This window comes from Caloenas nicobarica, chromosome 25, assembly GCF_036013445.1.
Source record: "Caloenas nicobarica isolate bCalNic1 chromosome 25, bCalNic1.hap1, whole genome shotgun sequence".
In the NCBI taxonomy this organism is placed as follows: Eukaryota; Metazoa; Chordata; class Aves; order Columbiformes; family Columbidae; genus Caloenas; species Caloenas nicobarica.
In genome coordinates, this window is record NC_088269.1 from 2,869,567 (window position 1) to 2,896,893 (window position 27,327).

Consider the following 27,327-nt stretch of genomic DNA (forward strand, 5'->3'; position numbering starts at 1 on the left):
CCGGGGGGGTCCTTACGGCTTGTGGCCGAGCGCGGCCCCCGCCGCGGCGATGACGGAGGAGCCGCCCAGCGTTATGAGCGCGGTGCCGGCCCCCCCCGGCAGCACCGCCTGGGGCAGCAAGTGTCTGCTGGCCAGAGCTTCCCTGGCGCGGCCGCCGCCGCTCCCCTCGTCCCCCGCGGACAGGACCCTCCCCAGCGGCTCCGCCGTCCCCAGAGCGTGGCCGAGGGCCGGGACACTCTTGCTCAGGCTGAGCTTGTCCCCAACGTGTCCCAGGGGCCCGTCGCCCTTCACCGCAGCCAATGCCGAGGTCAGGATGACGGTTTTGGAAGCGGTTTGAAACACAGGTCCCACCTTGGAGTGGAGCAGGCTGCTGGCCGTGCTGGCCAAGGTGACGGCGCCGGTGGGAGAGCCGGAGGAGGAGGAAGAGGAGGAGGAAGGCTGGATGGCCGGCAGTTTGAGGGGGACCTCGCCCATCGCAGACTTGGTGAGCGCAGACAGCTTGGCGTCCGACATGACGTACAGCGTCTTCATGGGGCTGCTGGCGGTCACTGCGGGGAAGGGGACAGCGTGGTCAGTGACACGGGGACGCGGTGGCCGCCCCAGGGTCACAGGCTGTCCCATCGCACTGACCCTGCAGAGCGAGACCCCAAAAAAACCCTGTCCCGTCCTGGGCAAGGAAAACACAACAGCCAAACTCGGGCAGCGTCAGCACCGCTCAGATCCTCCCGCTCTTCATTTCGGGGCTGGTCTTCTACCCCAGAAAGTCCCCTCCTGGTGGGACAAGACATCAGGGATCTGCCTGAGCCAAGCGTGCTCCAGCTTATAGAATCACAGGATCGCTTTGGTTGGGAAAGACCATCAAGACCATCGAGTCCAACCATAACCCACCCCTGGCACTGCCCCCTGTCCCTGAGAACCTCATCTCCGTCTGTCCAACCCCTCCAGGGATGGTGACTCCAGCACTGCCCTGGGCAGCCTGTTCCAATGCCCCACAGCCCTTTGGGGAAGAAATTGTTCCCCAGATCCAACCTCAACCTCCCCAGGCGCAACTTGAGGCCGTTTCCTCTGGTCCTGGCGCCTGTTCCTGGGGAGCAGAGCCCGACCCCCCCTGGCTCCAAGCTCCTTTCAGGCAGTTCAGAGATCAGAAGGTCTCCCCTCAGCTCCTGTTCTCCAGCTGAACCCCCAGCTCCCTCAGCCGCTCCCATCACACTTGTGCTCCAGCCCCTTCCCCAGATTCTTTATCTCACCCCGTCTAACCTGCCCCAGCTGCACCGAGCTCATGTTGTTCTCTGGGCCCGGCTCAAGCTCCTGCTCAGCTCCAGCATCTCCAGCTCCATCCCACCAGCAGCGCTGGGGATGCTCAGACCCTCACCACACTAAAAAACTCGAGGCTTTGTGAAATGAAGAGCTCTACGACAACGGCAGAGGTTCTATCGTGGTGGTTACCCTGTGCCAGCCAGTCTGCAGTAGCCACAGCCCAGAGAGCACCAAAAGGGAGAGGGAATTCACCAAGATCTCACCGCTGGGTTTAGACACGCTCAAGGGATGGGACAAAGCCTGGAAACGCGCAAGTGGTTAAAATAACTCTGGTCAGAGACACCCCAACCGGGAGCAGCCCAGGTCGCCCAGCGCTTTGACCTGCTCCATCCCTGGGACACACCGCGTCTCCGCGACACAGGGACATCAAAGGTGACATCGAAGCCCTCATCGGGGTGACATCGCGCCACCAACGCCACCAGCGCAGCGTGGACCTCTCTGAAATGAAGAGCCGCGAGCTGACGACCAAGTGTCCAACCACCGACCCCATCGCGGGGATCGGGGAGGATGGAAGGGCAGGCCGGGGGCAGCAGCACGGAGACACGATGATGCGGGTAATACACCAGTAACGACCACTCCACAAAAACAAAAGGCCGGAAAATATTTTCTGCTGACCCCCCAGCTCATCCCGCTGCTCCGGCGCGAACCCCCGCGGGATGCAAAGCCAAACCGAACCTCCTACGACAAATAACAAAAGGAACGAGAAAAAACACACAGCAGACGACTTCAATCAGTGCTTCTGCACCTCCCTGGCGAGCCCTGGGGGGAAAAAACGCAGATTTCGAGGGTCTGCAAAGACGGGTTGCCTGGGTTTAGTGCCTGCAAGGAAATCTGACCGCGTGAGAAGACACCGACGCTGCGGAGCTGCTTTGTTTGATTTTTGGGAAACCGGGACAGCCCCACTGACCTTCATCCCCCCGATGTGGCCAAGGGCCGGCTCCCCGCGCACCCCAGCGCTTGCCTGGAAATTGGCTGGATTGAGGGAAATAAAACCACCGGCTCGGTGGGCAGTGGGCTCTTGGGTACCGGAGCCTTTGGGGATGCAATGGAGCACATCACCGCTTTATTTTTTTAAATAAAACTGGCTGGGTAGTATTTCTTTAGCTGTAATTGGATGGGTTTGCGCTCCCCAGGGCAAAGAAAATAAACGCGGGCAGAGTGCTCAGTGCTTGGAGAACACAAGGGGACCCTAAACATGAAGCGCCAATAATCTGTGTTTGGGCTCGAGTTTAACACATCAACTGCGCGGAGCCAAAACTCCTCGTGCAAAGAAACCACGGGGGCCAAAAAATAAAGATGGGCTTAAAAATAAGCAGGATTGAGGCAGCCGTTCCCTGGAGGGACCGCACGGACGTCACCGGCAGCTCCGGTCCCCGCGCCCGCCACCGCCGTGCGCCTCACCTAAGGGTGCTGCGGTGGTCGGACGCGCCGGGGGGTCGGCAGGAGCCGTCTCTGCGCCGGCCTGGGCTTTGCCGAGATCCGTCGGAGCCGGGGCCGGCAGGTTCCCAACCGCGCCGTCCGGAGCCTGGAAGGGTTAAAGTAACGGAGAGCTGCTGGAAATGGAGCCGCGCTGGCCCTCGCCTCGAAAAAAAAAAAAAAATCAAAGCACCTCTCCCTGCTTCTTCAAACCCTGCTGAGCAGTCAGTACCAAACTCAGGGAAAAACACAGAGAGAAAATCCGCAGAGATCTGTATTTTAAAAGCGTGACGGTGTTGAGAGCGGCACAACTCGTTGCCTTTTTTGTGGAGGGACGGGGATGGCGCCGTCCCCATCTGTGGCTGTCGGGAAAATCTGTCCCGCTTGTTTCCTCCGCAACAACAATGAAACAACAGCAGGGAGCTCAAGGGTGATTTGTGCATCGTGCAAACCTGCTTGCAAGAGTGAGACAATATTACCAGTAGCACCAGTGAAAGCCCAGTGTAAACTGGGACAGTCCATCCTCTGCCGCAATGAGCTGCCCTCATGCTTAACCAAGACGTACAAGCCCCTCTAATAAGAACCCGCTGGTTACTGGGACAACTGGGGAGCTGGGATTTGTACCCTAAGGCAGAATGTCCTGGTTTGGGTTGGGATGGAGTTAATTTTCTCCCCAGTAGCTGGTGTAGTGCTGAAATTGGGATTTGGAATGAGAATGATGTTGGTAATAGGCTGATGATTTGGTCGTTGCCAAGCGATGTTCGTACCAAGTCAAGGACTTTTCAGCTGGGGGTGCATGAGGAGGACTGAGTGATCTTAAATGTCTTTTCCACCAAAATAATTCTGTGATTTTAAGAAGCTGGGAGGGGGAACAGCTGGAGAGCTGACCCAGACTGGCCCAAGGGATATTCCATTGACTATATAAACTGGGGGAACTGGTTGGTGAACACCCACTGCTCAGGAACTGGCTGGGGATCGGTTGACAGGTGATGAGGAATTGCACTATGCATCACTGCTTTTATATATTATTTATTTTTATTATTATTTTTAGTATTATTATTTTCCTTTCCTATTCTGTTAAACTCTGTGTCATACCCATGAGGTTTACCCTTTTTTTTCCCCAATTCTCTCCCCAATCCCTCTGTGGAGCAAAGGGCAGCATGTGGTGTTGAGCTGCCCGCTGGATTAAACCACACCAGGATGGCAGCACCAAAATACCTGGAAATTCACCCATTTCAGGGATTCTTCTAATGGATCTGGGGCAGCTTCACTTGCCTGCGCTCTGTCCAGGTACGTGAAATTGTGGAGAGGTCACGGCGCTCGCCCAGGAGCCCTGGGTCCTGGTTTCAACTGGGACAGAGTTAATTTTCCTCGCAGTAGCTGCTGCGGTGCCGTGTGTTCGATTTGGAATGAGAATAATGTTGATAATACACCGATGTTTTGGGTGTTGCTAAGGCAGGCGAGGACTTTTCAGCTTCTCAGCTGTGCCAGGTGCACAAGGAGCTGGGAGGGGACACAGCTGACCCCAAGTGACCAAAGGGATATTCCAGACCACATGATGTCATGCTCCATATTTTTTATATATATATATATATATATGTGTGTGTATGTATGTATGTATGTATGTATGTATGTTTTCCTGGAGATAACTGAACACCTCCCTGCAATGGGAAGCAGTTAATTAATCCCTTGTTTTGCTTTGCTTGCGTATGCAGCTTTTACTTCACTTATTAAATTGCCTTTATCTCGACCCATAACTATTCTCACTTTTGCGATTTTCTCCCCATCCCATCTCACAGGAGTGAACGAGTGGCTGCGTGGGGCTGAAGTTAAACCACACCAGCCTCCCAACCCTGAGTGACATAATTCATGCTCCAAAGCAGCTTTTCCAGCTATAAACCAGACACCCACCTCTTTGGTCCAACTTCTGAGCCAATTTACTCCCTTTCCTTAAGTCTGAGCTCCTCTACCTGCTTTTCCATGCCTCGCACAGCAATTTGACGCTACTCCGTTAGCTATAATTAATATTTCTGCCCTCTGGGAGTGGAAAGGGTCAAGCTTTAGGAAAATAAAGGTGTTTACTGGTAGCTTGCTGGCTCTGGGCTGGAGTCGGAGAGAAATCCTCACCCAAAGTGACCTTCAAACCACCGTGGAGCAGTTTCTTGAAAAGAGAAGCGGAAACTTGCTCCTATTTTCACTTTAAAGCCACCCAAACACTCTTGCTGCTTCTTACTCCGCGATTCACAGAAAGCATTTGCAAAGTCCCCAGGGAGATTCCTCAAGACTTCCGCCTCCTGTTCGATGCCGGCAGGGGGTAGGAAAAGAGTTACCCACTCAAACTGCATCTGCTACAGGCATCACTCCAGCCTCCAGAATTTAAAAAAAAAAAAAATTAAATTAAAAAAAAAAAATCACAGTACACAGCCACTGCGTGGGCCTCATGCTTCCTGCGCAGGCCCAGCGGAACCGTCAGCTGGAATTTCAAAGGGAACCCAACCAACAGCAGCTTCGGCTGCTGCTGAAAACACACGAGTTTAAGCCCCGAGCATTATCCCCAAAGCCTTTTGTAATTTTGCTCGTTTACAGGAAGCCCGGTTAGATTACGTAATCCGAGGTACACACCAGCTGACGTCGAGGGCTATAATTAGTTACAAAAACACGCAGCTCATTCCGTTTCCTGTAAAAACATAGCTTTCAGTTTGCTTTTGAAGCGACTCGCGAAGGCGGCCACACAGTTAAGCCCGACCTTGAAGACACAAGCTCAGCGCTGTAGGTCAAAGTCACAGCTTCACGGCCTTAAAAATATTACACGGACTCATTAACCCCGGCGTGGAGCTGTAAAAAGTTTCATTACACTGTGGAATTGTTGTTCTGCTGGAGGTTTAGGGTCTCTCAGAGGTAACGAGGGACGTGAAGGGAAGCACGTGAGTTCTGATGGTTTATTAAACAGCTTTTGAAGAGCACAAAAACTGACTCCAAGAATTTCAGAGCTACAAAGAGACTCACCCGCTGCGTAGGTGGGATCTGCACTGTGTTTTTAAGCTCTACCTAAACCGGCCTTAAGCTCAGCTCTGCAAATGCTCACAGGCTCTGTTGTAGAGTCAAGTAACTGAAAGAAACACAGATAAGTCACGGGAGGAAGGACGCGGGTGCTCCCAAATCTGAGCTTTAACCAGCAGCAAACCAGGACTCTGCGTGGAAACTATCAGCAACGGCAGACGCTCTAAAGCGTAAATTAAGGATTTAGGGATCCTGCTGTTCATCCTTAACCAACTTAACCATCCAAAGGCCTCACCTTTAGGAGAACGTATCCCTAAATATATCTCAGGGCTTCACACAACCTCGAACAGCCTCTGCAGAGAGCAGCAAGGGGCAGAAGTGTGTTTCCTACCTCCACGATGCTGCCCACAACTCAAGCCAGCCCAGCAACAGGGACTAAACTCTAGAGCTTCATCTGCAAAGGAGATATTTCTCTGCCTCTCCTGAGCCAGCTCGCCTGGCCGGGGCCTGCGGTAGTGCTATCAAAAGTAGGAAAATTAGGTGCAAGAGGAAAAGAAAAAACAAACCCTGCCAATCTGGAGTGATCTTGGCACCTTTGGCGCCAGTTTGTTAATCCCCGTTGGGAACTGGAGTTTGATCCCCACTGGATGCTCTGTACTTGTCCAACTGCCCAAGCTGCAGCGTTTGTTGTTCTGGGAGCCTGTTGACTTGTTCTTAGAACTATTTTTTCCCTGAAAATGCCTCGAATCGCTGTAGCCAGCACCTGTTGGACAGCTGTACCGCTCAGCACATGCTCAAGCAAACAGCTGCTTTTTTCCTGCCTCCTTCAGCCCCGGGAAGACGACCACAGGTTCTAACATCCAGGAAAAAAAAAACATCTACAGGAGAGACGTGAGTGTCGTACAGCTCGGAGCTGGGACCACAGGGAAGCCACCTGAGCTTGGGTCACCCTTGCTGATGACACATCGCAGCCACCACTGACCAGCCACTCTCAGAGCCAACCTTTCCACCCTCATGTTTATTAATCCAGCTCAAAATCGACAGTGGTTTAGGACAGAGCCCAAGGATACACCTGCAGTAAATTCACCCCTACTTTCAGGACTTGAGGCTGAGAGGTCAATGTTACAGTATCTAAACACACTATGTTCACAACAAAAAAAAACCCTTTTCCACTTGGATCTCATCTTTTCAACCCAACGGCACTAAGACTAATGCAGGAAGGCAGCCCCGATCCGCGAGACAGCACCTGGCATGCGTTGAGAGTCCAAATATAAGAGTTTTTCCTACTGTCAGTGATTCACCTCTAAAAGGAGACCTGTACCGAACAGATATAAGCTCGGAGCACATGCTCAGCCCTTCCTAAAATTGGTTTGAACAGCACGGCAGTGAGAACGAGCAGAGACAGACACTCCTCCCACCAAACCCTGTTACTGCCAAGAAATCCCAGAGCTTCAGGAACAGTTCCCATGCTGGTACCAGCTTTCCAAGCCCAGCCGGAGGTTCCCTCGGTGCGGTACTGGTGTGAGATCGAGCACAATCCACCCTGTAACTAACAGACACGAAGATGACCTGGGTCCTCTTAACCAGCGCGAAGCAACAAAGCTCATCACACCCAAGATTTGACCAAGAACGATCTCCCTACGACAGCTATATCCACAATAGTTAGAAAAACCTCTGGGGAGCAGCAGCGGACACTTTTTCTATAGAGATGATGCCAAAAATTACCTGCGGTGCCTGCGTCTGCATTGGCTGTTCCTCCGGCTGGGGCTGGACAGTCCCCATGGCCGCCTGGCTCAGTGTGGTGACACGGCTGGGCTGCCCACGCAGCGTCACAGTGATGGTCGTCGGGGCCTTCAAGCCTAGAAAGCACACGAGCGAGACGTCCCTGAGACACGAGGGCTGCAGAGGTCGCGCTCACCAACCGTGAGCTGCATCAGAAGCCTCTTCCCATTAGAGGAGAGTGCTCAGAAATCGCCAGCATGCACGGCTGCCTGTAGCTACAGCTCAAACGGCAAAGGATTGGGAAGAGCGGCTGGAAAGCTGCTCAGCGGAAAATGGACCTGGGGGTGTTGGTAACAGCAGCTGAACATGAGCCAGCGTGTGCTCAGGTGGCCAAGAGGCCACCAGCATCCTGGCTGGTACCAGCACTGGTGTGTCCAGCAGGCCCAGGGCAGTGACCGTCCTGTGCTGGGCTCTGGGGAGGAAAAACCTCGAATCCTGGGGGCAGTTCTGGGCCCCTCACACCAAGAAAGGCCTTGAGCTGCTGGAGTGAGTTGAGAGAAGGGAACGGAGCTGGGGAAGGGGCTGGAGCACAAGTGTGATGGGAGCGGCTGAGGGAGCTGGGGGTTCAGCTGGAGAACAGGAGCTGAGGGGAGACCTTCTGATCTCTGACCTGCCTGAAAGGAGCTTGGAGCCAGGGGGGGTCGGGCTCTGCTCCCCAGGAACAAGCGCCAGGACCAGAGGAACCGGCCTCAAGTTGCGCCAGGGGAGGCTGAGGTTGGATCTGGGGAACAATTTCTTCCCCAAAGGGCTGTGGGGCATTGGAACAGGCTGCCCAGGGCAGTGCTGGAGTCACCATCCCTGGAGGGGTTGGACAGACGGAGATGAGGTTCTCACAGACATGGGGCAGTGCCAGGGCTGGGTTATGGTTGGACTTGGTGATCTTGAGTGTCTTTTCCAACCAAAATGACTCTATAAGCTTTGGAAACAAATGTGATGGGGTGCTCCAGGCACCTGAATCCCATTCCTGTCCCCCTTGTCCCTCACCTGCCGCCTGGTTGGAGATCTGGGCCAGGCCGGGCAGACTGCTGGCCAGCTTGGCCAGTCCACCATTCGTCAGCAGCTGGTGAATGGCCGTGGGCTTCCCGCTGGCCGAGGCTCCCAGAGACAAAGAGGTGGCAACCGGGATGGTGCGGACAATCGTGCCGGTGCCCGTGGTGATGGCGCTCAGTGTCTGGATGGGCGTGGGTGTCTTCACCGCTGAGGTCTGGAAGGAGAAGCAGAAGCGCTGAGTAACTGGAGGGAAAGGGGATGCCGGGATGGCACAGCCTCTCCCTCCTGCAGAAAATAGAGGTTTTTAGAAATGAGAGCTTCCACACTTCATTCTGGCGGCCACAAACAGGTCTAAATGGAAGCAAATTTGTTGCTTCCAGTCTGCACATACTCATTTCAACTTGAAAGCATGACTGGGAGAAACTGTGACACTATTTCTAACGAAGCCACCCATTCTGAATGAGGTCACCTCAAACCAAAGGGATGGGGAGTGTTGCCTGAGAGAAAGATCACTGATGCTCCCAGCCCATTCTCCAGCTCCTTCATTTTCTAGGTGGCCACCTGGAACCAGCTTCCCACAGCCCTGTTTCCCAGACCTCAGCCCACCCACAAGAACCTTTAGCCCCCTTCGCCTCATCATTTCAGCTGCATTTCACACCCGACACCCCTCATCTCCTCCGGTTCAGGAACAAACGTGGCCTGTACAGGTTCCCCCTGACTCCTGCCGCGTTATCCTCCCCTGCACCTTCCCTGCAGAGTGGGATCTCCGAGGTTTGCAGTCTGCATTACCTGCACGGGCGACCCGGCCGCAGCTGCGCCGGCAGGAAGGGCCGAGGACTTGGTCCCGATGTCCTGCAGGCTGAAGCTCAGCCCTTGCAGGAGGCTGCTGGCAGATGCTGCTCCTAAAAAAAGGAAAGAATAAAGAAATCAGGCTTGGAGAAATCACCAGCATGAAGTTCCACTGGTGGGGGGTGTCTGTAAAACTGTGGTTTTTGAAGAACAGCCTCCCCGCAGCCTGGGGATCCTCCTGGCTGCTCTGCAACACATTTCACTGCTGCAGCCACAAACAGGGCTCGCTGTGAAACCCAGGAGGCGAGAGGAGGTCGATGTTGGTGTCTCGAGGCATAATTATATAGAAACGACATAATTAACAGATCACCTACTGCGCCTTCTACCTCATTCGACAGCATCCCACCGGATCTTTGCGACAGCAAATGCTGCCTGGGACAAACCCAGAGCAGAGAATGCAAGAAAAAGGATCAACCAAGTGATTTTGGACCTTTTATGTGCACGAGGGTGCCATGGAGAGCGGCGGGGGTACCTTGGAGGCCGCTGGCCGGCTGGGCCTGCACACAGTGGGTGCCGCTGGCCACCAGCCTGCTCTGCAGGGCATGGAACGCGCCGGGCGTCGTGCTGCTGGGGACGGCGGCAGATGGAGCAGGACTCGAGGAGGAGGTTTCTGCAGCCGAATTCAGCCTGAAAAAGCGAACGGGAGACTCCAGTTAGCGATAAACCGCTCAGGGCAAGGCAAGATGGTTTTGCTAATAGGCTGTCAGCGGCTCAACACAACCCAGCGCACTCCTGGAAGACAGAGAGCTGATGAGCTATGAAAATCCAAAGCAAGATGTTTCCCTGTGCCCACCACAGTGGGTAGAACAGGGAGCACTGTCCTGCTTTCGGCTGGGACGGAGTTAATTTTCTTCCTAGTAGCTGGTGTTTTGGGTTTGGAATGAGAATTATGTTGATAACAGGCTGATGTTTTGGTCGTTGCCAAGTGATGTTTGTACCAAGTCAAAGAGTTTTCGGGGAGGGGGCATGGCCAGGACACTGGGCCAAACTGGGTAAAGGAATATTCCAGACCATATGATGTCATGCTCGGTATTTTGGGGAAAGAAAAAAAGCAAGTGGGGGGATATTTGGAGCGATGGCGTTTCTCTTCCCACGTCACCGTTTTCCCGGCTATGGCCGAACACTCGCCTGCAATGCGAAGGACAGAATTAATTCCTTTTTTTGCTTTGCACTAATCTCTCTTTATCTCAACCCACAAGTTTTCCCACTTTTGCGATTCTCTCCCCCATCTCAACAGGTGGGTGTGAGCAAGCGGCTGCATGGGGCTCAGCTGCTGGCCGGGGTTAAACCACAACTGGCACCTACGACAAAATCCACATTATTTCCAAATTGGAAGTGATCTTGTTAGATGTGCGCACCTACCTAGGTGGGGCATCACCCTTCACAAAAGCAATCCACCTTTCAGTGCCACAATCCCCATTTAAAACCTAATTTCTATTTGAGAACAGCTCTTCTTCCTCTCCCCTTCCAGATCAGAGTTTGGTTCTCCAAAGCTTAGTTTGAATTAAAAGAGAAAACAGTGACGTGAGATGTCAACGCCAGATTCACTCTCCAACAGAAACCCCTACAGGTAGCTTATCAACTTGATGAAATATCGAGGCTTCTTTGCCCTATTTTTAGGAAAAAAAAAAAAGCTTGACTGTTCGAAGGAATAAAAGGAAGGATTAAACGCAACACTGAATTTCTGGCAAAGACACCACAGCCATCAAAAGACAGACATAAACCAACTGAAATTTGGGAAACCATCTAGAAATACAGCTCGACAGCCACAATACCTTTCACTTGTGCCCATTTCTGCCATTCTCAGACTCACCTGCGGGTTGGCAAACCGTTTTCAGGAGCCTAAAAGTCTCCTGCTCTTCAGAAAACTTCAGTCACGAGCAAGATACCAGAAAGCTGCACGCACAGAAATCTCCCTGTTGTGGTGCAGCCTGTCAAAAAATCCCAGAGCTTATTAAAAAAAGCAAAATTGCACTCACTTGGGGGTGGCGAGCAGCCCCGACAGCTCCTTCGCGCCCGACACAGACTGGCCCGCAGCCATGGGGACCGGCTTTCCAGCGACGACTGCAAAAGAAAAAAAGAAGAAATCTCACTTTTTCTCCTCCTTTAGCATTCCCCTTCTCTCGTATGACCACCACACTGCTCACAAAGCATCTTTGGAAGGAAAATTCCGCTGCGGCCATAAAAACACAGGGCAGAATTGAGAATAAAAACCAGAAAGCTGCCGTTGTGGAAGTGTTAGGACAAATGGGATTGAAGGAATCGGCTTAAAATAAACCTGTAAGCAGTGAAATCTCAGGCCCTTGCCACCAAATGCAAATTTCTCTCCGCTAATCCCCTTTTCCTGGTCCGTCACAGATCAGCCGCCTCAACCAATTATTATATTTCAGATCCAGCTGGTCGCTACCGATCAATTTTATCAGCATTTTCTAGAGACGTTTCACAAAATACACATGGATGCGAGGAGCGAAAATATTGGTTTATTGCGGCATTTTGGGATACAAGTGGGTTTGTCTTGTGCGTTCCTCCTGCTCACACCCGGTACGCGGGAATTCTTGTTTGGTTCATGTTTGCTTCTGCAATTCATTTCCTTTCTGTGAAAAGAAGTAAAGTTTGCAAAATTAAAAATAAAAACATTCTGGAAACTAGAGAACGTCAAAGCTGCCAGAAGACAAACCTTAAAAAAAAAAAAAAGTGTATTTATTAGTTCATTTTCACAGTTCAAAATAACTGTTAAATTAACTGAGAGATGCTTCCAAAGGAGAATAATTATTGCTGAGCTTTGAAAACCTCGCATTTCCCACCAGAATGGAGACGCTGACCTTTCAGTCCCGTACTGCATGGAGCAAACACTAATTACGAGCGACTGCTTTACATTTCTGGGGCTCTGCTCTCTGAGGTGGGGAAGTTGTAAATGCCAGCGGTGGTGACAAGGCAACATCCTTCAGGTACAAGGGTGACAGCAGCCAAAGCTTCTGGCCTCCTTGCAGAGGCTCAAGGGGACAAAGATGGCGCACGTCACCTCTTTTTGGGCCGCAGGGATGTCCACAACACTTGTTTTCCCATCAGCGGAGCTGGGAGAGGAGCTGGAGTTTATTTATATGTGCATCAAGTGTGTATCGTGCGAGGTTTCAGCCCCGAAGGGGAACAGCAGAGCGGGGCGCTCGGCTGATTCGTGACCAAAGTCTGAATGGACCAAAGTCTTCCAGAAGAACTTTGTTGTCATCATCCCCAAAGCGGGAGCATGTTCCAGGTGAGAGCTTCGTGCAGTGGAACGGGAGATTCACACAACCTACTCCTGCGTCCCAGCGTCTCAGAGAAAGGCGGAAAAGCCAAAGTTGGCCTCGCCGTGTTTCGCTTGGAGTGCGCGATCCCAACTGCTGCGGAAAACAGAGGCTCCTGCCAAGCTCCGATGCGTTGTCGGCCCCTGCGCTGTCCCCAAGTCACACCTTCAGCCTCCGTCTGCTTTCTGCAGCTAACTCCTCCAAAAATTTTTTTAAAAAATAATAATTTAAAAAAAAAAAAAAAAAAAAATCACAGCTCCCTTCCCCTCCCCGTGCCCCAAAGTGGGTCAGAGCTCAGCCACCACCCCGGTTTTTTTTGGGTTAAAAAGCGGCTACGCAATCGCAACTCACTTTCGGCCTGGGTGGTGAGGGCTGCTCCGGTCCCCACGCCCGTGGCATCTCCGTGAGAGACAATGGTCACCTTGATTTTGGCTCGTTTGGAGGGTTTGGTGCACTGGGTCGGGCTGGGGGTCTGCTGCCTCTTCAGCTGCGCACGCACCTCATCTTTCTCAGCCCCGTCCGAGTGCTCTGAGGAGACTGGAACTAGGGGACACAGAAGGAGCTTTTTTGAAAAGCGCCAGCCGGGTCCCTCGGGGTTGGCGCTGCTCCGAGGTGCGGAGGAGGACACATGCCCATGCACAGGTCACAGCTCCCTCCATGCCAGCCTTGCCCAGCGCCCATGCACCAGGGACCCACGCTCCTCCTTTTCACCATCCACGTGCCCTACGCTGCCGTCTTAAGGTCAGGACTGAGCTCGAGCTACTCACACACTGAGGCAGGACAGCGTATTAAGCCTGTCCTGCCTCTGCAGCGAAGAAAAATGGATGTTTACAGCAACACCCCATCTCCACTTTTCATCTTAATGATCAATCCTGGCATCAGACCCCTCCAGCACTCCTAATTTCCAGGTGAGGGTGCAGACTCGCAACGCTGGCGCGGGCACGGGGCTGATGTGGGGATTAAAGCTCGGCTCACCTGCTCCTCCCACACACTGGTAAAGGTATTTGCAGGGCTGTTGTTTGGCACATCCCTCACAGCGGCTCCTGCCCACCTCTCCAGGTGCTGGACAGGAGCGCGGAGGTTTTAGAGGCACCAAGTGAAGAGCCGAGAGCACAGAAGCCACTGCAGCAAAGCCAAGCCCCTGCGTGCCCCACGCTGCTTGGTTCTAGGGGACAAAAACCACAAGCTGAGATTCCTCTTCTGCGCCAACAGCTCATTGTGCTGTCGCATCCTCGACCCGCCACATCTGTTTCGTCCTGTCTAAAGCACAAGTTTGCCAGGGCGACCCGAAAAAGCACAGAGGAGCCACGACAAGCGGCCCAGGAACAAAACACGGTCGCGAGCTGCCTCAGCTGTTCTCTGCTCCTCCCCAACACCATATAGGATTATCCAGCCCCAGTTTGAAATGCTGGGGGACTGGGTTGAAATGAAGGTGCAGATCTGCCTCCTGCCAGGGTGTTTGCAGCCTGGCAGCGCTCGGACACGCAGCCGCCGCTACGGCCGAGCACTGCTGCCATCTGCGACAAGGGGAAAAGGCTTTTGCCCAAAGCTACGGATCCATCGAGAGCTGCTGAGCCAGAGAACGCCCGCTTTGCAGATGCTCCAGGGCATCTACATCGTGTATTCAACAGCCTAGAGGCCAAGATGTTATACAAAATCAATATATAGATGTACCTGTGTGTATATATATGTATTTATATGCTCTCTGCACACCTCTGAGCTGCGGGTACAAGACAAAACTGCAGCCAAATCCCTAAATGTCAGGAGACTCCAAGCATTCCAGGGCCACTCTGGTCCCCAAGACAAGTGACAATCTCACTGTCCTGTGGCTCAAGTGTATGAATTCGTGACACTCGTGCAACGCTCCTGTGCCTCCCACCCACCTGCAAACATGCGCGGTCCGAGTCGCCATCCAGAGGGACTTCACCAGGTGTGCAGAGACTGTGGGCGCCAAAGCCACCCCCCCAAATAAAGTGTCACCAGCCAAGCAGGACAGCGAAACGGCACATGCACAGGCAGCGGCGTTAGGTGCCCCTCAAAGCATCAACGAGTGGTGACCCAACGTTCCCCCGTGTCCCCACCGCAGACCCCCCAGCATCAAGGGCAGCGTGTTCGGGAGGAGCACCCCGCTCCCAAAAAACACAGCAATCGCTCCCAAAACACGTTCCCCAGCTTCCTACCTCGCTGCTCAGACAGCCGAGCCAATGCGTTAATGAGCCCCAGAGGTCTTAATTAGCTTTTGATCGTATGGAAAGGCAGCCCAGAGTGGTGGCAGCCTCTCCACATCTCCCCAGAACGGCCGCTCTGGGTGGGACGACTCGCGATGGGTGCAGGGGTCTGTGTGTAACCTCAGCACACGGGGAAGGCACAAAACAAGGCTCGAGAAATAAATAAACCTTGAAATGAGGCTCAAGAAAGAAAGAAACCTTTAAACCAACCAGCTCGGGCCAATACGTGCCTCAGGAGTTTGTCGCTACAGTTGCGTACGTGCATTTTTGGACAATATCTCGTGTGTGTTCAGGGCAAGCAGGGAGAATGTATCTTAGGAGGCAGAACCTGGCAAAAGAGCAGCAACTTCTCTGCATCCAGCGCTTGCCTCTTTGAGTTAAAAGCACCAGCATTCGGGTGCTGCACAGGGGGAGTTGTCACCCACATCAGTGCTCTCAGCAGCCCAGGGTTACCCGCATGGAGAAGTGACACCGACAGCTCGCGTGACAACACCGTAGCCTTGGATTTCAACCTCTCTTCCTCTCCCGGTCCCAGCTCCACGCAGTCACTGCCACTTGAGACGCCAAAACGCATCTTTAGATCCGCTGCGGATCTCGCCCCTCGATCCCTAAACCTCAGAGCGCCGCACACACTGAGACACAAGAGAACAGGAGACTGAAAACTGCTCACCCCCGCGTGTCTGCTGGCCCAGACATCATCCCTGTCCCGCCGTGTCACTGTCTGTCCCAAAGCCATCCCTCTCCCTGACCTCTCTGCTCTCCTCCAACTCTCTCCGGCCAAAAAATGCCACTCCATGTGTCTCTATCTGCCCCAAGTCACTTGGCAGTCCCTTGTTTCTGCTCCCACCGACAGCTCCTTCGCTGCTCCAAGTGTTTGGGACGCTCAAGCAAAACACGCGTCCCCTTCTCAGCCCCAGCGCAGGAAAGGGTTAAACTCTCCATCACAAAAAGTCATCGCATTGTCCACAAAGTTTTAGTCCCTCAGAGCAAACCTGCTGCCAGACAACACAGCTTGAAGCACAGTTATTTACCCACCGGGGTAAGGAAAGAGCTCAGGAAAAGTTAATGCTCTCCGTTAGCAAGTTTTAGCTTCAAATACAGCAATGAGAAAGCAAAAAAAAAAAAAAAAAAAGCAGGGGACAAGGGGACACGTTGGGCCACATCCCCAAACCAATGCAAGGGAAGAGGAAGATGGTGAAAGGAGGCAGAGACAGAGAGAAGGAGGGAGACGGAGAGAGAGACAGCGAGAAGTGAGGAGATACTCACCAAAGAGACATGAAGAGGTGCCAGGAGGAAGAGCTTTCCTCACCAGCATGTTTTGTTTCAGAAAAGCAGCGAACTGAGCTGAAATGAATCAGAGAGAATTACAGTATCACAGCCTGGCTCTGGGGACAGGGAGCTCCAGGGACATCACCGCAACCCGCAGATAGAGACCGCAGAGCACGGAGCTCCGGACACGACTCATCCAGCCACGGGGCACATGGAGACACAGCGACGTCCTCTCCGTGGCACGTGTGACACTAAAAGAGGCATCACCCCGGATTTCCTGGACAGCACGAGCCCTCTCCAGCCCCACAGGTATCGGGAAAAGATCCGGGCACGGCTGCAAGAGGCACAGCCGCAGTTTGACCCAGCAGTTGCACCAAAAAGCTTGGAGACATCAGCCAGCACGGCCCTGAATGGCGACGGCCACAAATCCGGCCAGAAGCCACGCTGGAGCGGCGCTCCGGACAAAAACACGGCGGCCACGACCCTTCTCACACCACAGACCGTCATCCTGCCTCCTGCCTGTGTTCTAGAAACGTCCTCCCTCAGCTACAACACCACAGGAATAGATTTTAGTCCATGGTTTGAGAAATTAAGATGCAAGCTTCAACTTCCCTGTGAAGCCTACCCTGGACTTAGAGCAAGACTTAGGAGGGTGACACTGGTACACAAGACAATGATCCTGTTCAGGTCTGTCTGGAGCAAAGAAAAGACTGAGAACTATCCCCTGGGTATATGCCAGGGGGATCATAACCAATAAAACCATTACCTGCATTCACAGCGTTCACAATCAGACCGAGGCTGCACTGTAACGTTTGTAATCAGCATTCAACAAGACAAAAAAAAAAAAAAACCCACGCCACACAATGCAGGCTGTTTTCTTATTCAGAGCACGTTTTCCACTGCCGTTTGATGGAAGATGACTCTGTAATTACCCAAACCCCACTGTTTTAGTCCTGATTCAATAGCCCAAATCATCTTTAGTCTCCCTCTCAAGCAGCCTTCAAGGACAGGAGACACCAGTCAAGGAGCTCACACTTGAAAAAGAATCAGAGGATGGCTCTGTGGCGATTTGGTCAGCCAGAGCAAGTGAAAACCCATCCCACTTCGACCAGCAAGCTTCAAAAAACCCTATTTTCAACCTAATTTCAACCCTCCACAGGCTGCTGCCTTGGGATGACAAGACAGGGGACCGAGCTGTAGAGAAAGCTGCCACAGGGAGCTTGGAATTCAAGACAGGACTCAGAAGACAAACACCTAAACAGATGAAGACCAAAAAAATCCGGCTGCTGAGAGGAAAGAGGGTGGGAAAGGTCCAGGGCGTTACCTTGTGCCTGTTTGTGTGTCAGGACTGTGTCCGTCCTCTGCGTCTGCCTCTTGAGCAGCTGCGTGGTGCCCATGGGGCTGGGCTTCTGGCCGGAGGACACCGCAGCCATTTTCGTCTTGGGGCTCGACGTTGGGCTGCTGGAGACGCTGGATAAGTCCTGCTCGAAGAGAGGGAACAGCTCTTACCCCAAGAGGCAGGTGGAACCCTGAGTGTAGCAGCAGACAGGCAATAAAGTGTACACAGATTGACAGAATCGTTTTGGTTGGAAAAGACCTTTAAGATCACCGAGTCCAAGCATTCCCCCACCCCCAGCACTGCCCCATGTCCCTAAGAAGCTCATGTCCGTCTGTCCAACCCCTCCAGGGATGGTGACTCCACCACTGCCCTGGGCAGCCTGTTCCAACGCCCCACAGCCCTTTGGGGAAGAAATTGTTCCCCAGATCCAACCTCAACCTCCCCGGCGCAACTTGAGGCCGTTTCCTCTGGTCCTGGCGCTTGTTCCTGGGGAGCAGAGCCCGACCCCCCCTGGCTCCAAGCTCCTTTCAGGCGGTTCAGAGATCAGAAGGTCTCCCCTCAGCTCCTGTTCTCCAGGCTGAACCCCTCAGGTCCCTCAGCCGCTTCCCAGACTTGTTCTCCATTTCCGTCCATCTATTTCCGAAGGTTCGTTTGCTTCCCCACAAGCCATTAGTCCCTCACTACTCTCTCACCTTCTCGCAACACCAACCACATCTCTCACTACACATCTCAGCAGTGCAAAAGCATCTTCTCACACACCCTCGCCCTTCCCCAACCCAAATTATCCCCCCACCTCAGATCCCGAGGGTGAAGCGGGCACTTTAGCTGCTGGTGAGGCGGGTCTGCTGGTTCTTTCCGGCAAGTCAAACGACAGATCCCTCCGGGTCGAGTCGCGCGGCTTCTTCTTCTTCTCAGCATCCAGGTCACGGGGATCAGAGCCCGAATGGCTCTCTGCTCGGGTGAGGACTCCGGTCAAGAAATCAGCTATTTCATCCTAGGAAGGGTGAAACAAATAGTTAATTAAGTGGTGTGGAGGTGTCTAAACAACTCATCTTCATGGCTTGAAATGAAAAAAAGATGGATTCCCAAAGGGGCAAATAATAAGGCTCTCTACGTTTAATATGCTGCAAAAAGAAACTCCAAAATGTTACAGACAGACCTTGCTGATCCATTAAACCTCATAATCTACTGATTCTGACAAACAGGAGAGAAACATGATGGTTTCTCCAATGTTCCCCAAAATACCACTTGCTTCCCCAGGCAGATGCACTGGACAGCTCAGAAAACGCTCTTTATTTACAGTGCGCCACCAGGAAGCTCATGTCTCTCCTCCCAAACGGAGACTTCAAAATCCACCTCACGAGATCAATCACCTTCAATTCAACCACTCTTGCCAGTGCAGTTCTAACTTCTGGCCACCAAGACATCTCAGAAGATTTTTTAATAGGTATGAGGTATAAAAGGAAGATTTCTGTGGTTACCTGAATGCACCTGTCCACCATACTCTGGGTCAGGCCTTCTGTCTTCTTTTTGGCTTTGCTTATCCTATTAAAAAAGAAAAACAAAACCAGACGTAAGCCAACACGCATTTGGTTTTCCAGTTTCCCACTCACAACCTCATTCTGTAAAAAGATTTCTGCGGTTACCAAACATGCACAAGTGCGGCAGGAGAAAAAGCTCCAAAATTTACTGAAACCTTAAGAGTTTCTTGCTTCCTGCAAGGTTCTTCCAGCCTCCCTCACCCCAATTCTGTGCACGGCCTTCAAAAATCTACGATTCCAGAGACAGGAGGGGCATGAAAAAGCAAATACTTGCTCTAGTGTTGCACCACACTGGGAGAAACGATGCAGATTTATCACAGAAAAAAATCAAACCTCTATCCAACATACCGGTTTTGACTGATGAAGTTGACCTTGGAGCATTTTTGTGCAGTTCCCGTCTAGTTTCAGTATCAAATTTGGGGTTTATTTTTGCAAGTAGCACACTCAGACCTTGCCCGGTGTCCCTGGGAAGAGAGCGTCGATCTCGCAGCCCGTTACCTGAGGTTGTCGTCTGCTCCTCCCACCACCACCATGCTGTTATCGGCTCGGATTTTCTCCCGGAAATCTTCCATGGCTTCGATGTTGCACTGGAGGGAATTCTGACCGATCACAAAGAGGACAGGGGTCTTCATCTCCAGGAGGGGGTCGTCAACATCCTGAAAAAGCACAAGCAACTGTAATTTGGAAGGACTGATCAAGCAAACGCTCCAGCAAATGCCTTTTACACCGATTTCCACCACACTCGGAATTAGGTTTTTTAAGAAGCACAGTTCTTTAAATGACTCCATGTTGCTTTGGTCCTTACCCCTCGGGGACCATCGACGGTGAGCAGGGGGAATCCAAGGCACACAACTGCGGTGACGTACTCCAGCACCGAAACCTGGGCAGGAAAGCAACAGTCAGCATCCAAATGCATCGAGAGTGTGAAAGCTGCTCTGCCAGGCACAGAAATACAGAGTGTGACTTCAATTATCCAGTCCCTCAGGACAAGAAAGCCCTTGAGGTGCTGGAGCAAGGTCAAAGAAGGGAATAGAGCTGGGGAAGGGGCTGGAGCACAAGTGTGATGGGAGCGGCTGAGGGAACCGGAACAGGAAGAGAAAACTGCTTCAAGTTGCGCCAGGGGAGGTTGAGGTTGGAAATTTGGGATCATTTCTTCCCCAAAGGGCTGTGGGGCATTGGAACAGGCTGCCCAGGGCAGTGCTGGAGTCACCATCCCTGGAGGGGTTGGACAGACGGAGATGAGGTTCTCAGGGACACGGGTCAGTGCCAGGGCTGGGGGAAGGGTTGGACTCAATCTTAAAGGGCTTTTCCAACCAAAACGAATCTCTGATTCTACACCAAGTGCTGAAACGATCAAGAGAAAGCGGGCAGAATGCTTGGATCACAAAAGCAATACACGATATATACACTCAAAAGACTTACGTGACAGGCCACCAAGGCACCCGTGTTCCACCCGATCAGGATGATCGGCTTGTGGGAGAAGTGGCTGTGAATCTACAGCAGAAAAACCAAAAAACACACAGATGGAGAAGAGGGACAGACAAAGGAATGACGCACTGGGGTGGCACAGCACCTATAGGTGAGCGGTTTGAAGGGAGCAGCACAGGCTCCCTGATACACTCGTGGGTCTTTCTTACCTCGGCTACTTTGCTCCTCACCGCCCCGATCATGTGTTCCAGACACTGCAACACGCCCACCCCGCTGCCGTTGTTCAGCAGGTGGGTCGCGATGGGAATCACCTGCCGTTTGAAAGGAAAGATCGATAAATAACCCGTTACTGGGGACAACAGGTCCTGACAACAATGAGCACGGACCGGAACCCAGTTTTTGCAGGAACTTGTGCTTTTCATCACCTTCTTTCCCCTGGGATTTACTCCTAGCTACTAAAAAAAAAAAAAAAAAAAAAAAAAAGGAGGAAATAGAGAATTCCCCACAGAAACAGCCTCACCCAGCGTATCTAACACATTAAGACTGTATGAGCAGTTCCATATCCAGGCAGAGGATAAGGTGACCTCTCTCCCCCAACACCTTCCTATGAGAAGACTTAATCCTTAATAACAGCAATGATACAATCTAAACTGCTGAAAATTGATGCTTTTGTCAACAAGAGACCCCAAATGCACCAGATTTGGGCAACTTCATCCCCTGTGCACCATCTTAAATGCTAAACACTGCGGATGGCAGATGCCAGCCCCTGCTTTCCACAGAATCAAGTGTTTTCGTACACCAACAGCTTATAAAAACAAGCTCAGCAGCTCTTCTCTCCTTTCAAAACCAACCATACGAACCTTTCCCAAGCAGGAAAGCTGCGACTGCCAGAATCGGTGCCGTCGAGACGTGGGGAACATGGAATTGGAGGGTCCGGAGGAAGCGATCAGGATGAGGGGGGAACCAGGCAATTTGCTCTACGAAGTTCAATAAAAAGACATGTAAAAGGACAGCAACTTCCCTGCCCAAAACCTCGCTGCTCAAAGCAGGAGGGATTCTACTCATTATTGATCACATTTTCCCCAGCCAAAGCTACCCCAGGATAGTTCAGGGGGAAAATGTGTCCAACAGAAGGAACCCTGCTCACTGAGCAAGTCTAAAACAGGAGGAAAAGAGCCCAGGAAGCAAGACTGAGATGGAAAGAGGACGACGGCTGGATGGAAAGAATAAAACTGATATGAGACCAGCTCCTGGCCCCCTACAAGAGGTACTTACTGGTTTATTATGGGACAGGACCCCCACTGCTGGGTCCCACGGCCTCTTCAGCAGCAGCGACAGAGCTTCAGCACCCGCTGCCCCTGTCTTGGCCGTAGAGGAGAGCAGCATCCTGTCGATCAGCGTGGGGATCTGGAAACAGAGGCCAGAACGGGCTGAGAAAACACACACGGCCACTCCAGAGAAAAACTCCATCAGCTCCCTTTAACGAGCTTTATAAAGGGACAGCGTTTTAAGCGATAGCAAATTAATTTGTTGCTTTTATCACCTTTCCTTTCAGCGTTTGCAGGGCATCCAGGTAAGCAGCCAGCACCGGCAAACTGAGGGTTTCCACCAACGTCGTGTGAAGCCACTGGATCAGTTTGGTGTCCCAGTTGACGCTCGCCAGAGCTTGGCGGACCCTCCGAGCGCATTTGTCCACCGCTATCCTCCTCAGGACGGGCTCGTTGCAAGCCTAAAAAGCAGGAAATTAAAAAGAAATATGGTTATGGGAATAACCAAGTGTGTCATAGGCATCCCAAGCCACAGGGAAGTATTGGTTTGGGCAGCCCAAAGACCAAAATCCTTGCAGGGAGGACAAAATTTTCCCTCAAAGAAGCCCAGAGTTTCCTTTTTCTTAAGGCTACACAAACCTAGAAGCCAGGACTTTCAGCTCGACTGAACCAGGCTTTGCTAGGAAGGGCTGATAAAAACCACACAGGCAGCGACTCTGCTGGGAAGCGAAATAGGGAGTGAAAGAGCTTACCCCTTCGTTAGCCAAACGAGCCAGCCGGTCAGACTGCAGCGCCTTGTGAATCTTATTAAACAGCTTGTTCTGCGCCATCGTCCAACCCGTCCTGGCGGGAAAAGCCGAGAGGTAACGTCAGTCGCTGTCACAGACACATCCAGGTCCTGCGAGTTGCTGCCCATTCCCAGGGCAGCCGGCAGCGACTGCAGCCTCAAAAACCAACTTAGGGCTACAGACAAAGCAAGTTTGGCTACTGAGGAATTAAGTTAGAGGATGGTTCAATAAAAAACACCAGGTTTTAAGTGTCACCAGGGTATGTCGGTGAATTTCGAAGCATCAGAAAGGCAAGATAACAGCAGAAGAAATAAACAAGACCAAAATAATCACTCCTTTTAGCACAGGTTATCGCCACATTTCTCAAACTGTCCAGAAGAAAAAAAAAAAAAATCCATTCTTTATAACCTCGAGATTACGAACTGGCTTAACTACAGTTCCAAGGAGGGGTTTTAATTTATGCAGGTCCTCGTTTCTAATTTTTGATGTTGGATATTGGCTGAATTGAGGATGTGTGTGTAATTTACCAACTCACTGTCCCAACCGCCTCTAAACAGAGAGAGCTGCACACAAAGCGCACAGGAAAGATTCAACAGCCGGTCCAGCTTCTACCATCACACCTGACGAGGAATTTGGACACGAAAACCCATTTTTTCTGTTCAGGAACGTCACTGTATATCGAGCCACAGTAATAATAAATCCACACCGTGCGATGATGGTTTTTTAGTGCCCGAATTTCTCCTCTCTGGCCTCCTCGTGCTACCTGTTGACATGTTCCTCCCAGTCGTCGGGCGGCGGGGGAGCGTCGGCGTCCGTGCGGGCGAACATCACGTGCCGCTCGCACTCGTTCATCACACTGCGCGCCTTTTGGTTGTCGTACAGTGGCACGGGCGTGGGCGTCACCGTCTCCACGTCGATGGGGACATCGGCTTCGCTGTCAGGAGGAATGGCAGATTAGGGAATCGCTCACCGCGGGCTCTGCTGGGCTTTAAAATTAAAAGTCCGCCGAGCATCACAACTGAGGGTTTTGTTATTCCCGCTCTCAGCCTGGGCAGCCCCGCGAAGCCCAAGAACAAGCCCCTGAGCTGTGACCCTGAGCGCAGCCCCCACATCAGCCCCGCAGCCCCACAGGTTCCCCCCATCTACCCCACAGACCCCTCAGAACCCCTCCCAGGCCCTACATAACCGCCCCGTAAGACCCCCTGTCCTGTTCCACAGGCCCCTCAGGACTCTTCCCAACCCTACATAACCTCCCCAGACACACAGGACCCCCTCCTGCCCCACACTCTCCCCTCAGAGGCCCCTCAGCCCCACGGGATCCCCCCCACCCCACTCCACAGGCCCCTCAGGACACTCCACAGCTCTACATAACCCCCCCATAGGCCCCTCAGCCCCATAGGACGTGACCCCTGCCCCACCAGCCCATCAAGACCCGCTTCAGCCCCATATAAATCCTCCAACAGGCCCCACAAGAACCCCCTGCTGCTCCACAGGCCCCTCAGGACCCTCCCAGCCCCATGTAAATCCCCCAATAGGTCCCACAAGAACCCCCACGGCTCCACAGGCCACTCGAGACCACCCCTGCCCCACATAACCCCCACAGGCCCCTCAGGCCCCTTCCCAGCCCCACATAAAGCCCCTAACAGGCCCCAATGCCCCACAAGACACTCCCCCACTGCTCTACACATCCCTCAAGACCCCCCAGCCCCACACAAGCTCCCCAGAGAGGATGGATCCCCCGTTCCACAGGCCCATTCCCAGCCCCACATAAAGCCCCCAACATGCCCCACATGACACCTCTTTGTTCCCCAGGCCCCACAAGCCCCTTCCCAGCCCCATGTAAATCCCCCAACAGGCCCACAGGACCCCTCCCTGGTCCACAGGACCCCCCTATCCCCACCCCACCCCCAACAAACAGGCCCATAGGACCCCTCCATCCCCACAACCCCCCATAGGACCCCCCTGCTCCAGAGACCCCACAAGCCCCTTCCCAGGCCCATGTAAATCCCCCCAACAGGCCCATAGGACCCCTCCCTGGTCCACAGGCCCACTTCCAGTCCCACATAAAGCCCTCAACAGGCCCCACATTACATCCCTTTGCTCCACAGGCCCCACAGGCCCCTTCACATCCCCATGTGAATCCCCCCCACAGGCCCACAGGACCCCTCCATCCCCACAACCCCCCACAGGACCCCCCCTGCTCCACAGGCCCCACAAGCCCCTTCCCAGCTCCATGTGAATCCCCCCACAGGCCCACAGGACCCCTCCATCCCCACAACCCCCCACAGGACCCCCCCTGCTCCACAGGCCCGACAAGCCCCTTCCCATCCCCATGTAAATCCCCCAACAGGCCCACAGGACCCCTCCCTGGTCCACAGGACCCCTCTATCCCCACACCCCCCCCAACAAACTGGCCCATAGGACCCCCCCGTGCTCCCCAGGCCCACAGGACCCCTCGGCCCCACACAACCCCGCTCCCCATCCCCGCTCACAGGGCGGGCCCGGGCTGCTGCCGCCGCGGGGTCAGGAACAGCAGGCGGGCGGGCCGGGCGGCGCTGGCGTCGGGGTGCGCGCTCCAGGGCTTGGCGTAGCTGTGGTCCAGGCACACCAGGTCCAGCTCCCGCTCGTGGGCCGACAGCTGCAGGAGCAGGGACGTGCCCATCCTGCGCGCCGACCACTGCAGCTCCCGGTCGCGATGGTCGCGATCCGCCCCGCCGCGCTGCGACATGGCCCTAGCGCCGCCCGCCGCGCCTGCGCCGGAAACGCCCCCGCCGCGCATGCGCGGCGGCGTGGGGGGAGGTAAAGCGCGGAGAGTGGATTAGAGGGGAGGAGCGGAGCGGGGCGGAGCCAAAGCGCGGAGGGCGGAGTTTGGAGCGGAGTGTGTGGGCGGGGACACGGGAGGTCACGGAGTCACAGAATCACGCGGAATCCCGGTGTCAGGGGTTGGAAGGGACCTCGAAAGCTCATCCAGCCCAATCCCCCGCCGGAGCAGGGGGCAGCCTGGTCCGGGCTCTGGCACCCTCACCATGAAGAAGTTTCTTCCCATATTCAAGTGGAACCTCCTGTGCTCCAGTTTGCACCCATTGCCCCTTGTCCTGTCACTGGTTGTCACCCAGAAGAGCCTGGCTCCATCCTCCTGACACTCCCCCTTTCCATATTGATCCCCATGAATGAGGTCAGCCCTCAGTCTCCTCTTCTCCAGCTCCAGAGCCCCAGCTCCTCAGCCTTTCCTCGCATGGGAGATGGGAGTGGGGGTGCGGTGACATGGGGACATGGGGACAGGCAGCTGTGGGGACTTGCTGTTATAGGGGTATAGTGGCATGGGGATGTGGAGATGCACAGACATGGGGATATATGGGCATGGGGACACGGGGATGCAGTGACATAAGGACATGGGGACATAGAGATGCACAGACATGGGGATATATGGACATGGGGACACAGGGATGCAGTGACATAAGGACATGGGGACATGGGGGCATGGGGACATGGGGACATGGGGACATAGAGATGCAGACATAGGGATATATGGACATGGGGACATGGGGATGCGGTGACACAAGGACATGGGGACATGGGGACATGGGGACATAGAGATGCACAGACTTGGGGATATATGGGCATGGGGACACGGGGATGCAGTGATATAAGGACATGGGGACATAGCGATGCACAGACATGGGGATATATGGACATGGGGACACGGGGATGCAGTGACATAAGGACATGGGGGCACGGGGACATGGGGACATAGAGATGCAGACATAGGGATATATGGACATGGAGACATGGGGATGCGGTGACACAAGGACATGGGGACACGGCGATGTGGGGATATGTGGACATGGGGACGTAGAGATGCACAGACATGGGGATATATGGACATGGGGACTCGGGGATGCAGTGGCATAAGGACATGGGGACACGGGGACATGGGGACATAGAGATGCACAGACTTGGGGATATATGGACATGGGTACGCGGAGATGTGGTGACATAAGGACATGGGGACATGGGGACATAGAGATGCAGACATAGGCATATATGGACATGGGGACATGGGGATGCGGTGACACAAGGACATGGGGACACGGGGACGTGGGGATATGTGGACATGGGGACGTAGAGATGCACAGACATGGGGATATATGGACATGAGGACACACAGACATGGAGATGCACAGGCATGGGGATATATGGACATGGGGACACGGGGATGCAGTGACATAAGGACGTGGGGACATGGGGACATAGAGATGCACAGACGTGGGGATATATGGACATGGGTACGCGGAGATGTGGTGACATAAGGACATGGGGACACGGGGACATAGAGATGCTCAGACATGGGGATATATGGACATGGGGGCACGGGGATGCAGTGACATAAGGACATGGGGACATGGGGGCACGGGGACATGGGGACATGGGGACATAGAGATGCAGACATAGGGATATATGGACATGGGGACATGGGGATGCGGTGACACAAGGACATGGGGACACGGGGACGTGGGGATATGTGGACATGGGGACACACAGACGTGGGTATGTGGGGACATGGGGACAGGCAGATATAGAGACTCGGTGTTATAGGGGCACATGGACATAGGGACGTAGAGATGGACAGATATGGGGATATGTGAATATGGTGACACAGGGATGCGGTGACACAAGGACATGGGGACACATGGACATGAGAATGTGGTGATGTGGGGACATGAGGACAGACAGATATGAGTGCATACTGTGATGGGGACACATGGACATGGTGAGATGGGGACACACGGACATGGAGTTTCAGTGACATGGGGACCAAGAATATGCA

At 53.5% G+C, this 27,327-nt stretch overlaps 1 protein-coding gene across 5 annotated transcripts; it reads right to left on the minus strand.

Annotated features, from left to right (window-relative positions):
* Positions 1 to 12: 12 nt before the first annotated feature.
* Positions 13 to 25,241, minus strand: KANSL3 (KAT8 regulatory NSL complex subunit 3). Of its 5 annotated transcripts, XM_065651772.1 has the most exons (22): positions 24,992 to 25,241; positions 23,263 to 23,433; positions 22,464 to 22,554; positions 21,987 to 22,172; positions 21,719 to 21,850; positions 21,304 to 21,420; positions 20,653 to 20,754; positions 20,438 to 20,509; positions 19,821 to 19,895; positions 19,514 to 19,671; positions 18,956 to 19,019; positions 18,268 to 18,468; positions 17,460 to 17,616; positions 16,133 to 16,210; positions 12,990 to 13,181; positions 11,334 to 11,418; positions 9,827 to 9,981; positions 9,295 to 9,407; positions 8,500 to 8,719; positions 7,459 to 7,592; positions 2,719 to 2,842; positions 13 to 548 (listed from the first exon to the last, which is right to left on the minus strand). In XM_065651772.1, exons 1-22 carry the CDS (start codon positions 25,225 to 25,227, stop codon positions 13 to 15), a joined length of 3,399 nt encoding a protein of 1,132 aa, XP_065507844.1. In that variant the 5' UTR covers positions 25,228 to 25,241. The 5 variants fall into 5 exon arrangements, with proteins under 5 accessions (XP_065507844.1, XP_065507845.1, XP_065507846.1 ...); XM_065651773.1 differs by lacking the exon at positions 16,133 to 16,210; XM_065651774.1 differs by lacking the exon at positions 12,990 to 13,181.
* Between the last annotated feature and the right edge of the window lie 2,086 nt (positions 25,242 to 27,327).

Coding starts and splice junctions, on each gene's coding strand:
- KANSL3 (XM_065651772.1), bottom strand. CDS start 25,227: ATGTCGCAGCGCGGCGGGGCGGATCGCGACCATCGCGACCGGGAGCTG. Junction 19,896..20,437: donor GTGCCTTGGTGGCCTGTCAC/GTAAGTCTTTTG, acceptor TTTCCTGCCCAG/GTTTCGGTGCTGGAGTACGT. Junction 13,182..16,132: donor CACCTCTTCATGTCTCTTTG/GTGAGTATCTCC, acceptor TGTGTCCCCTAG/TTCCAGTCTCCTCAGAGCAC.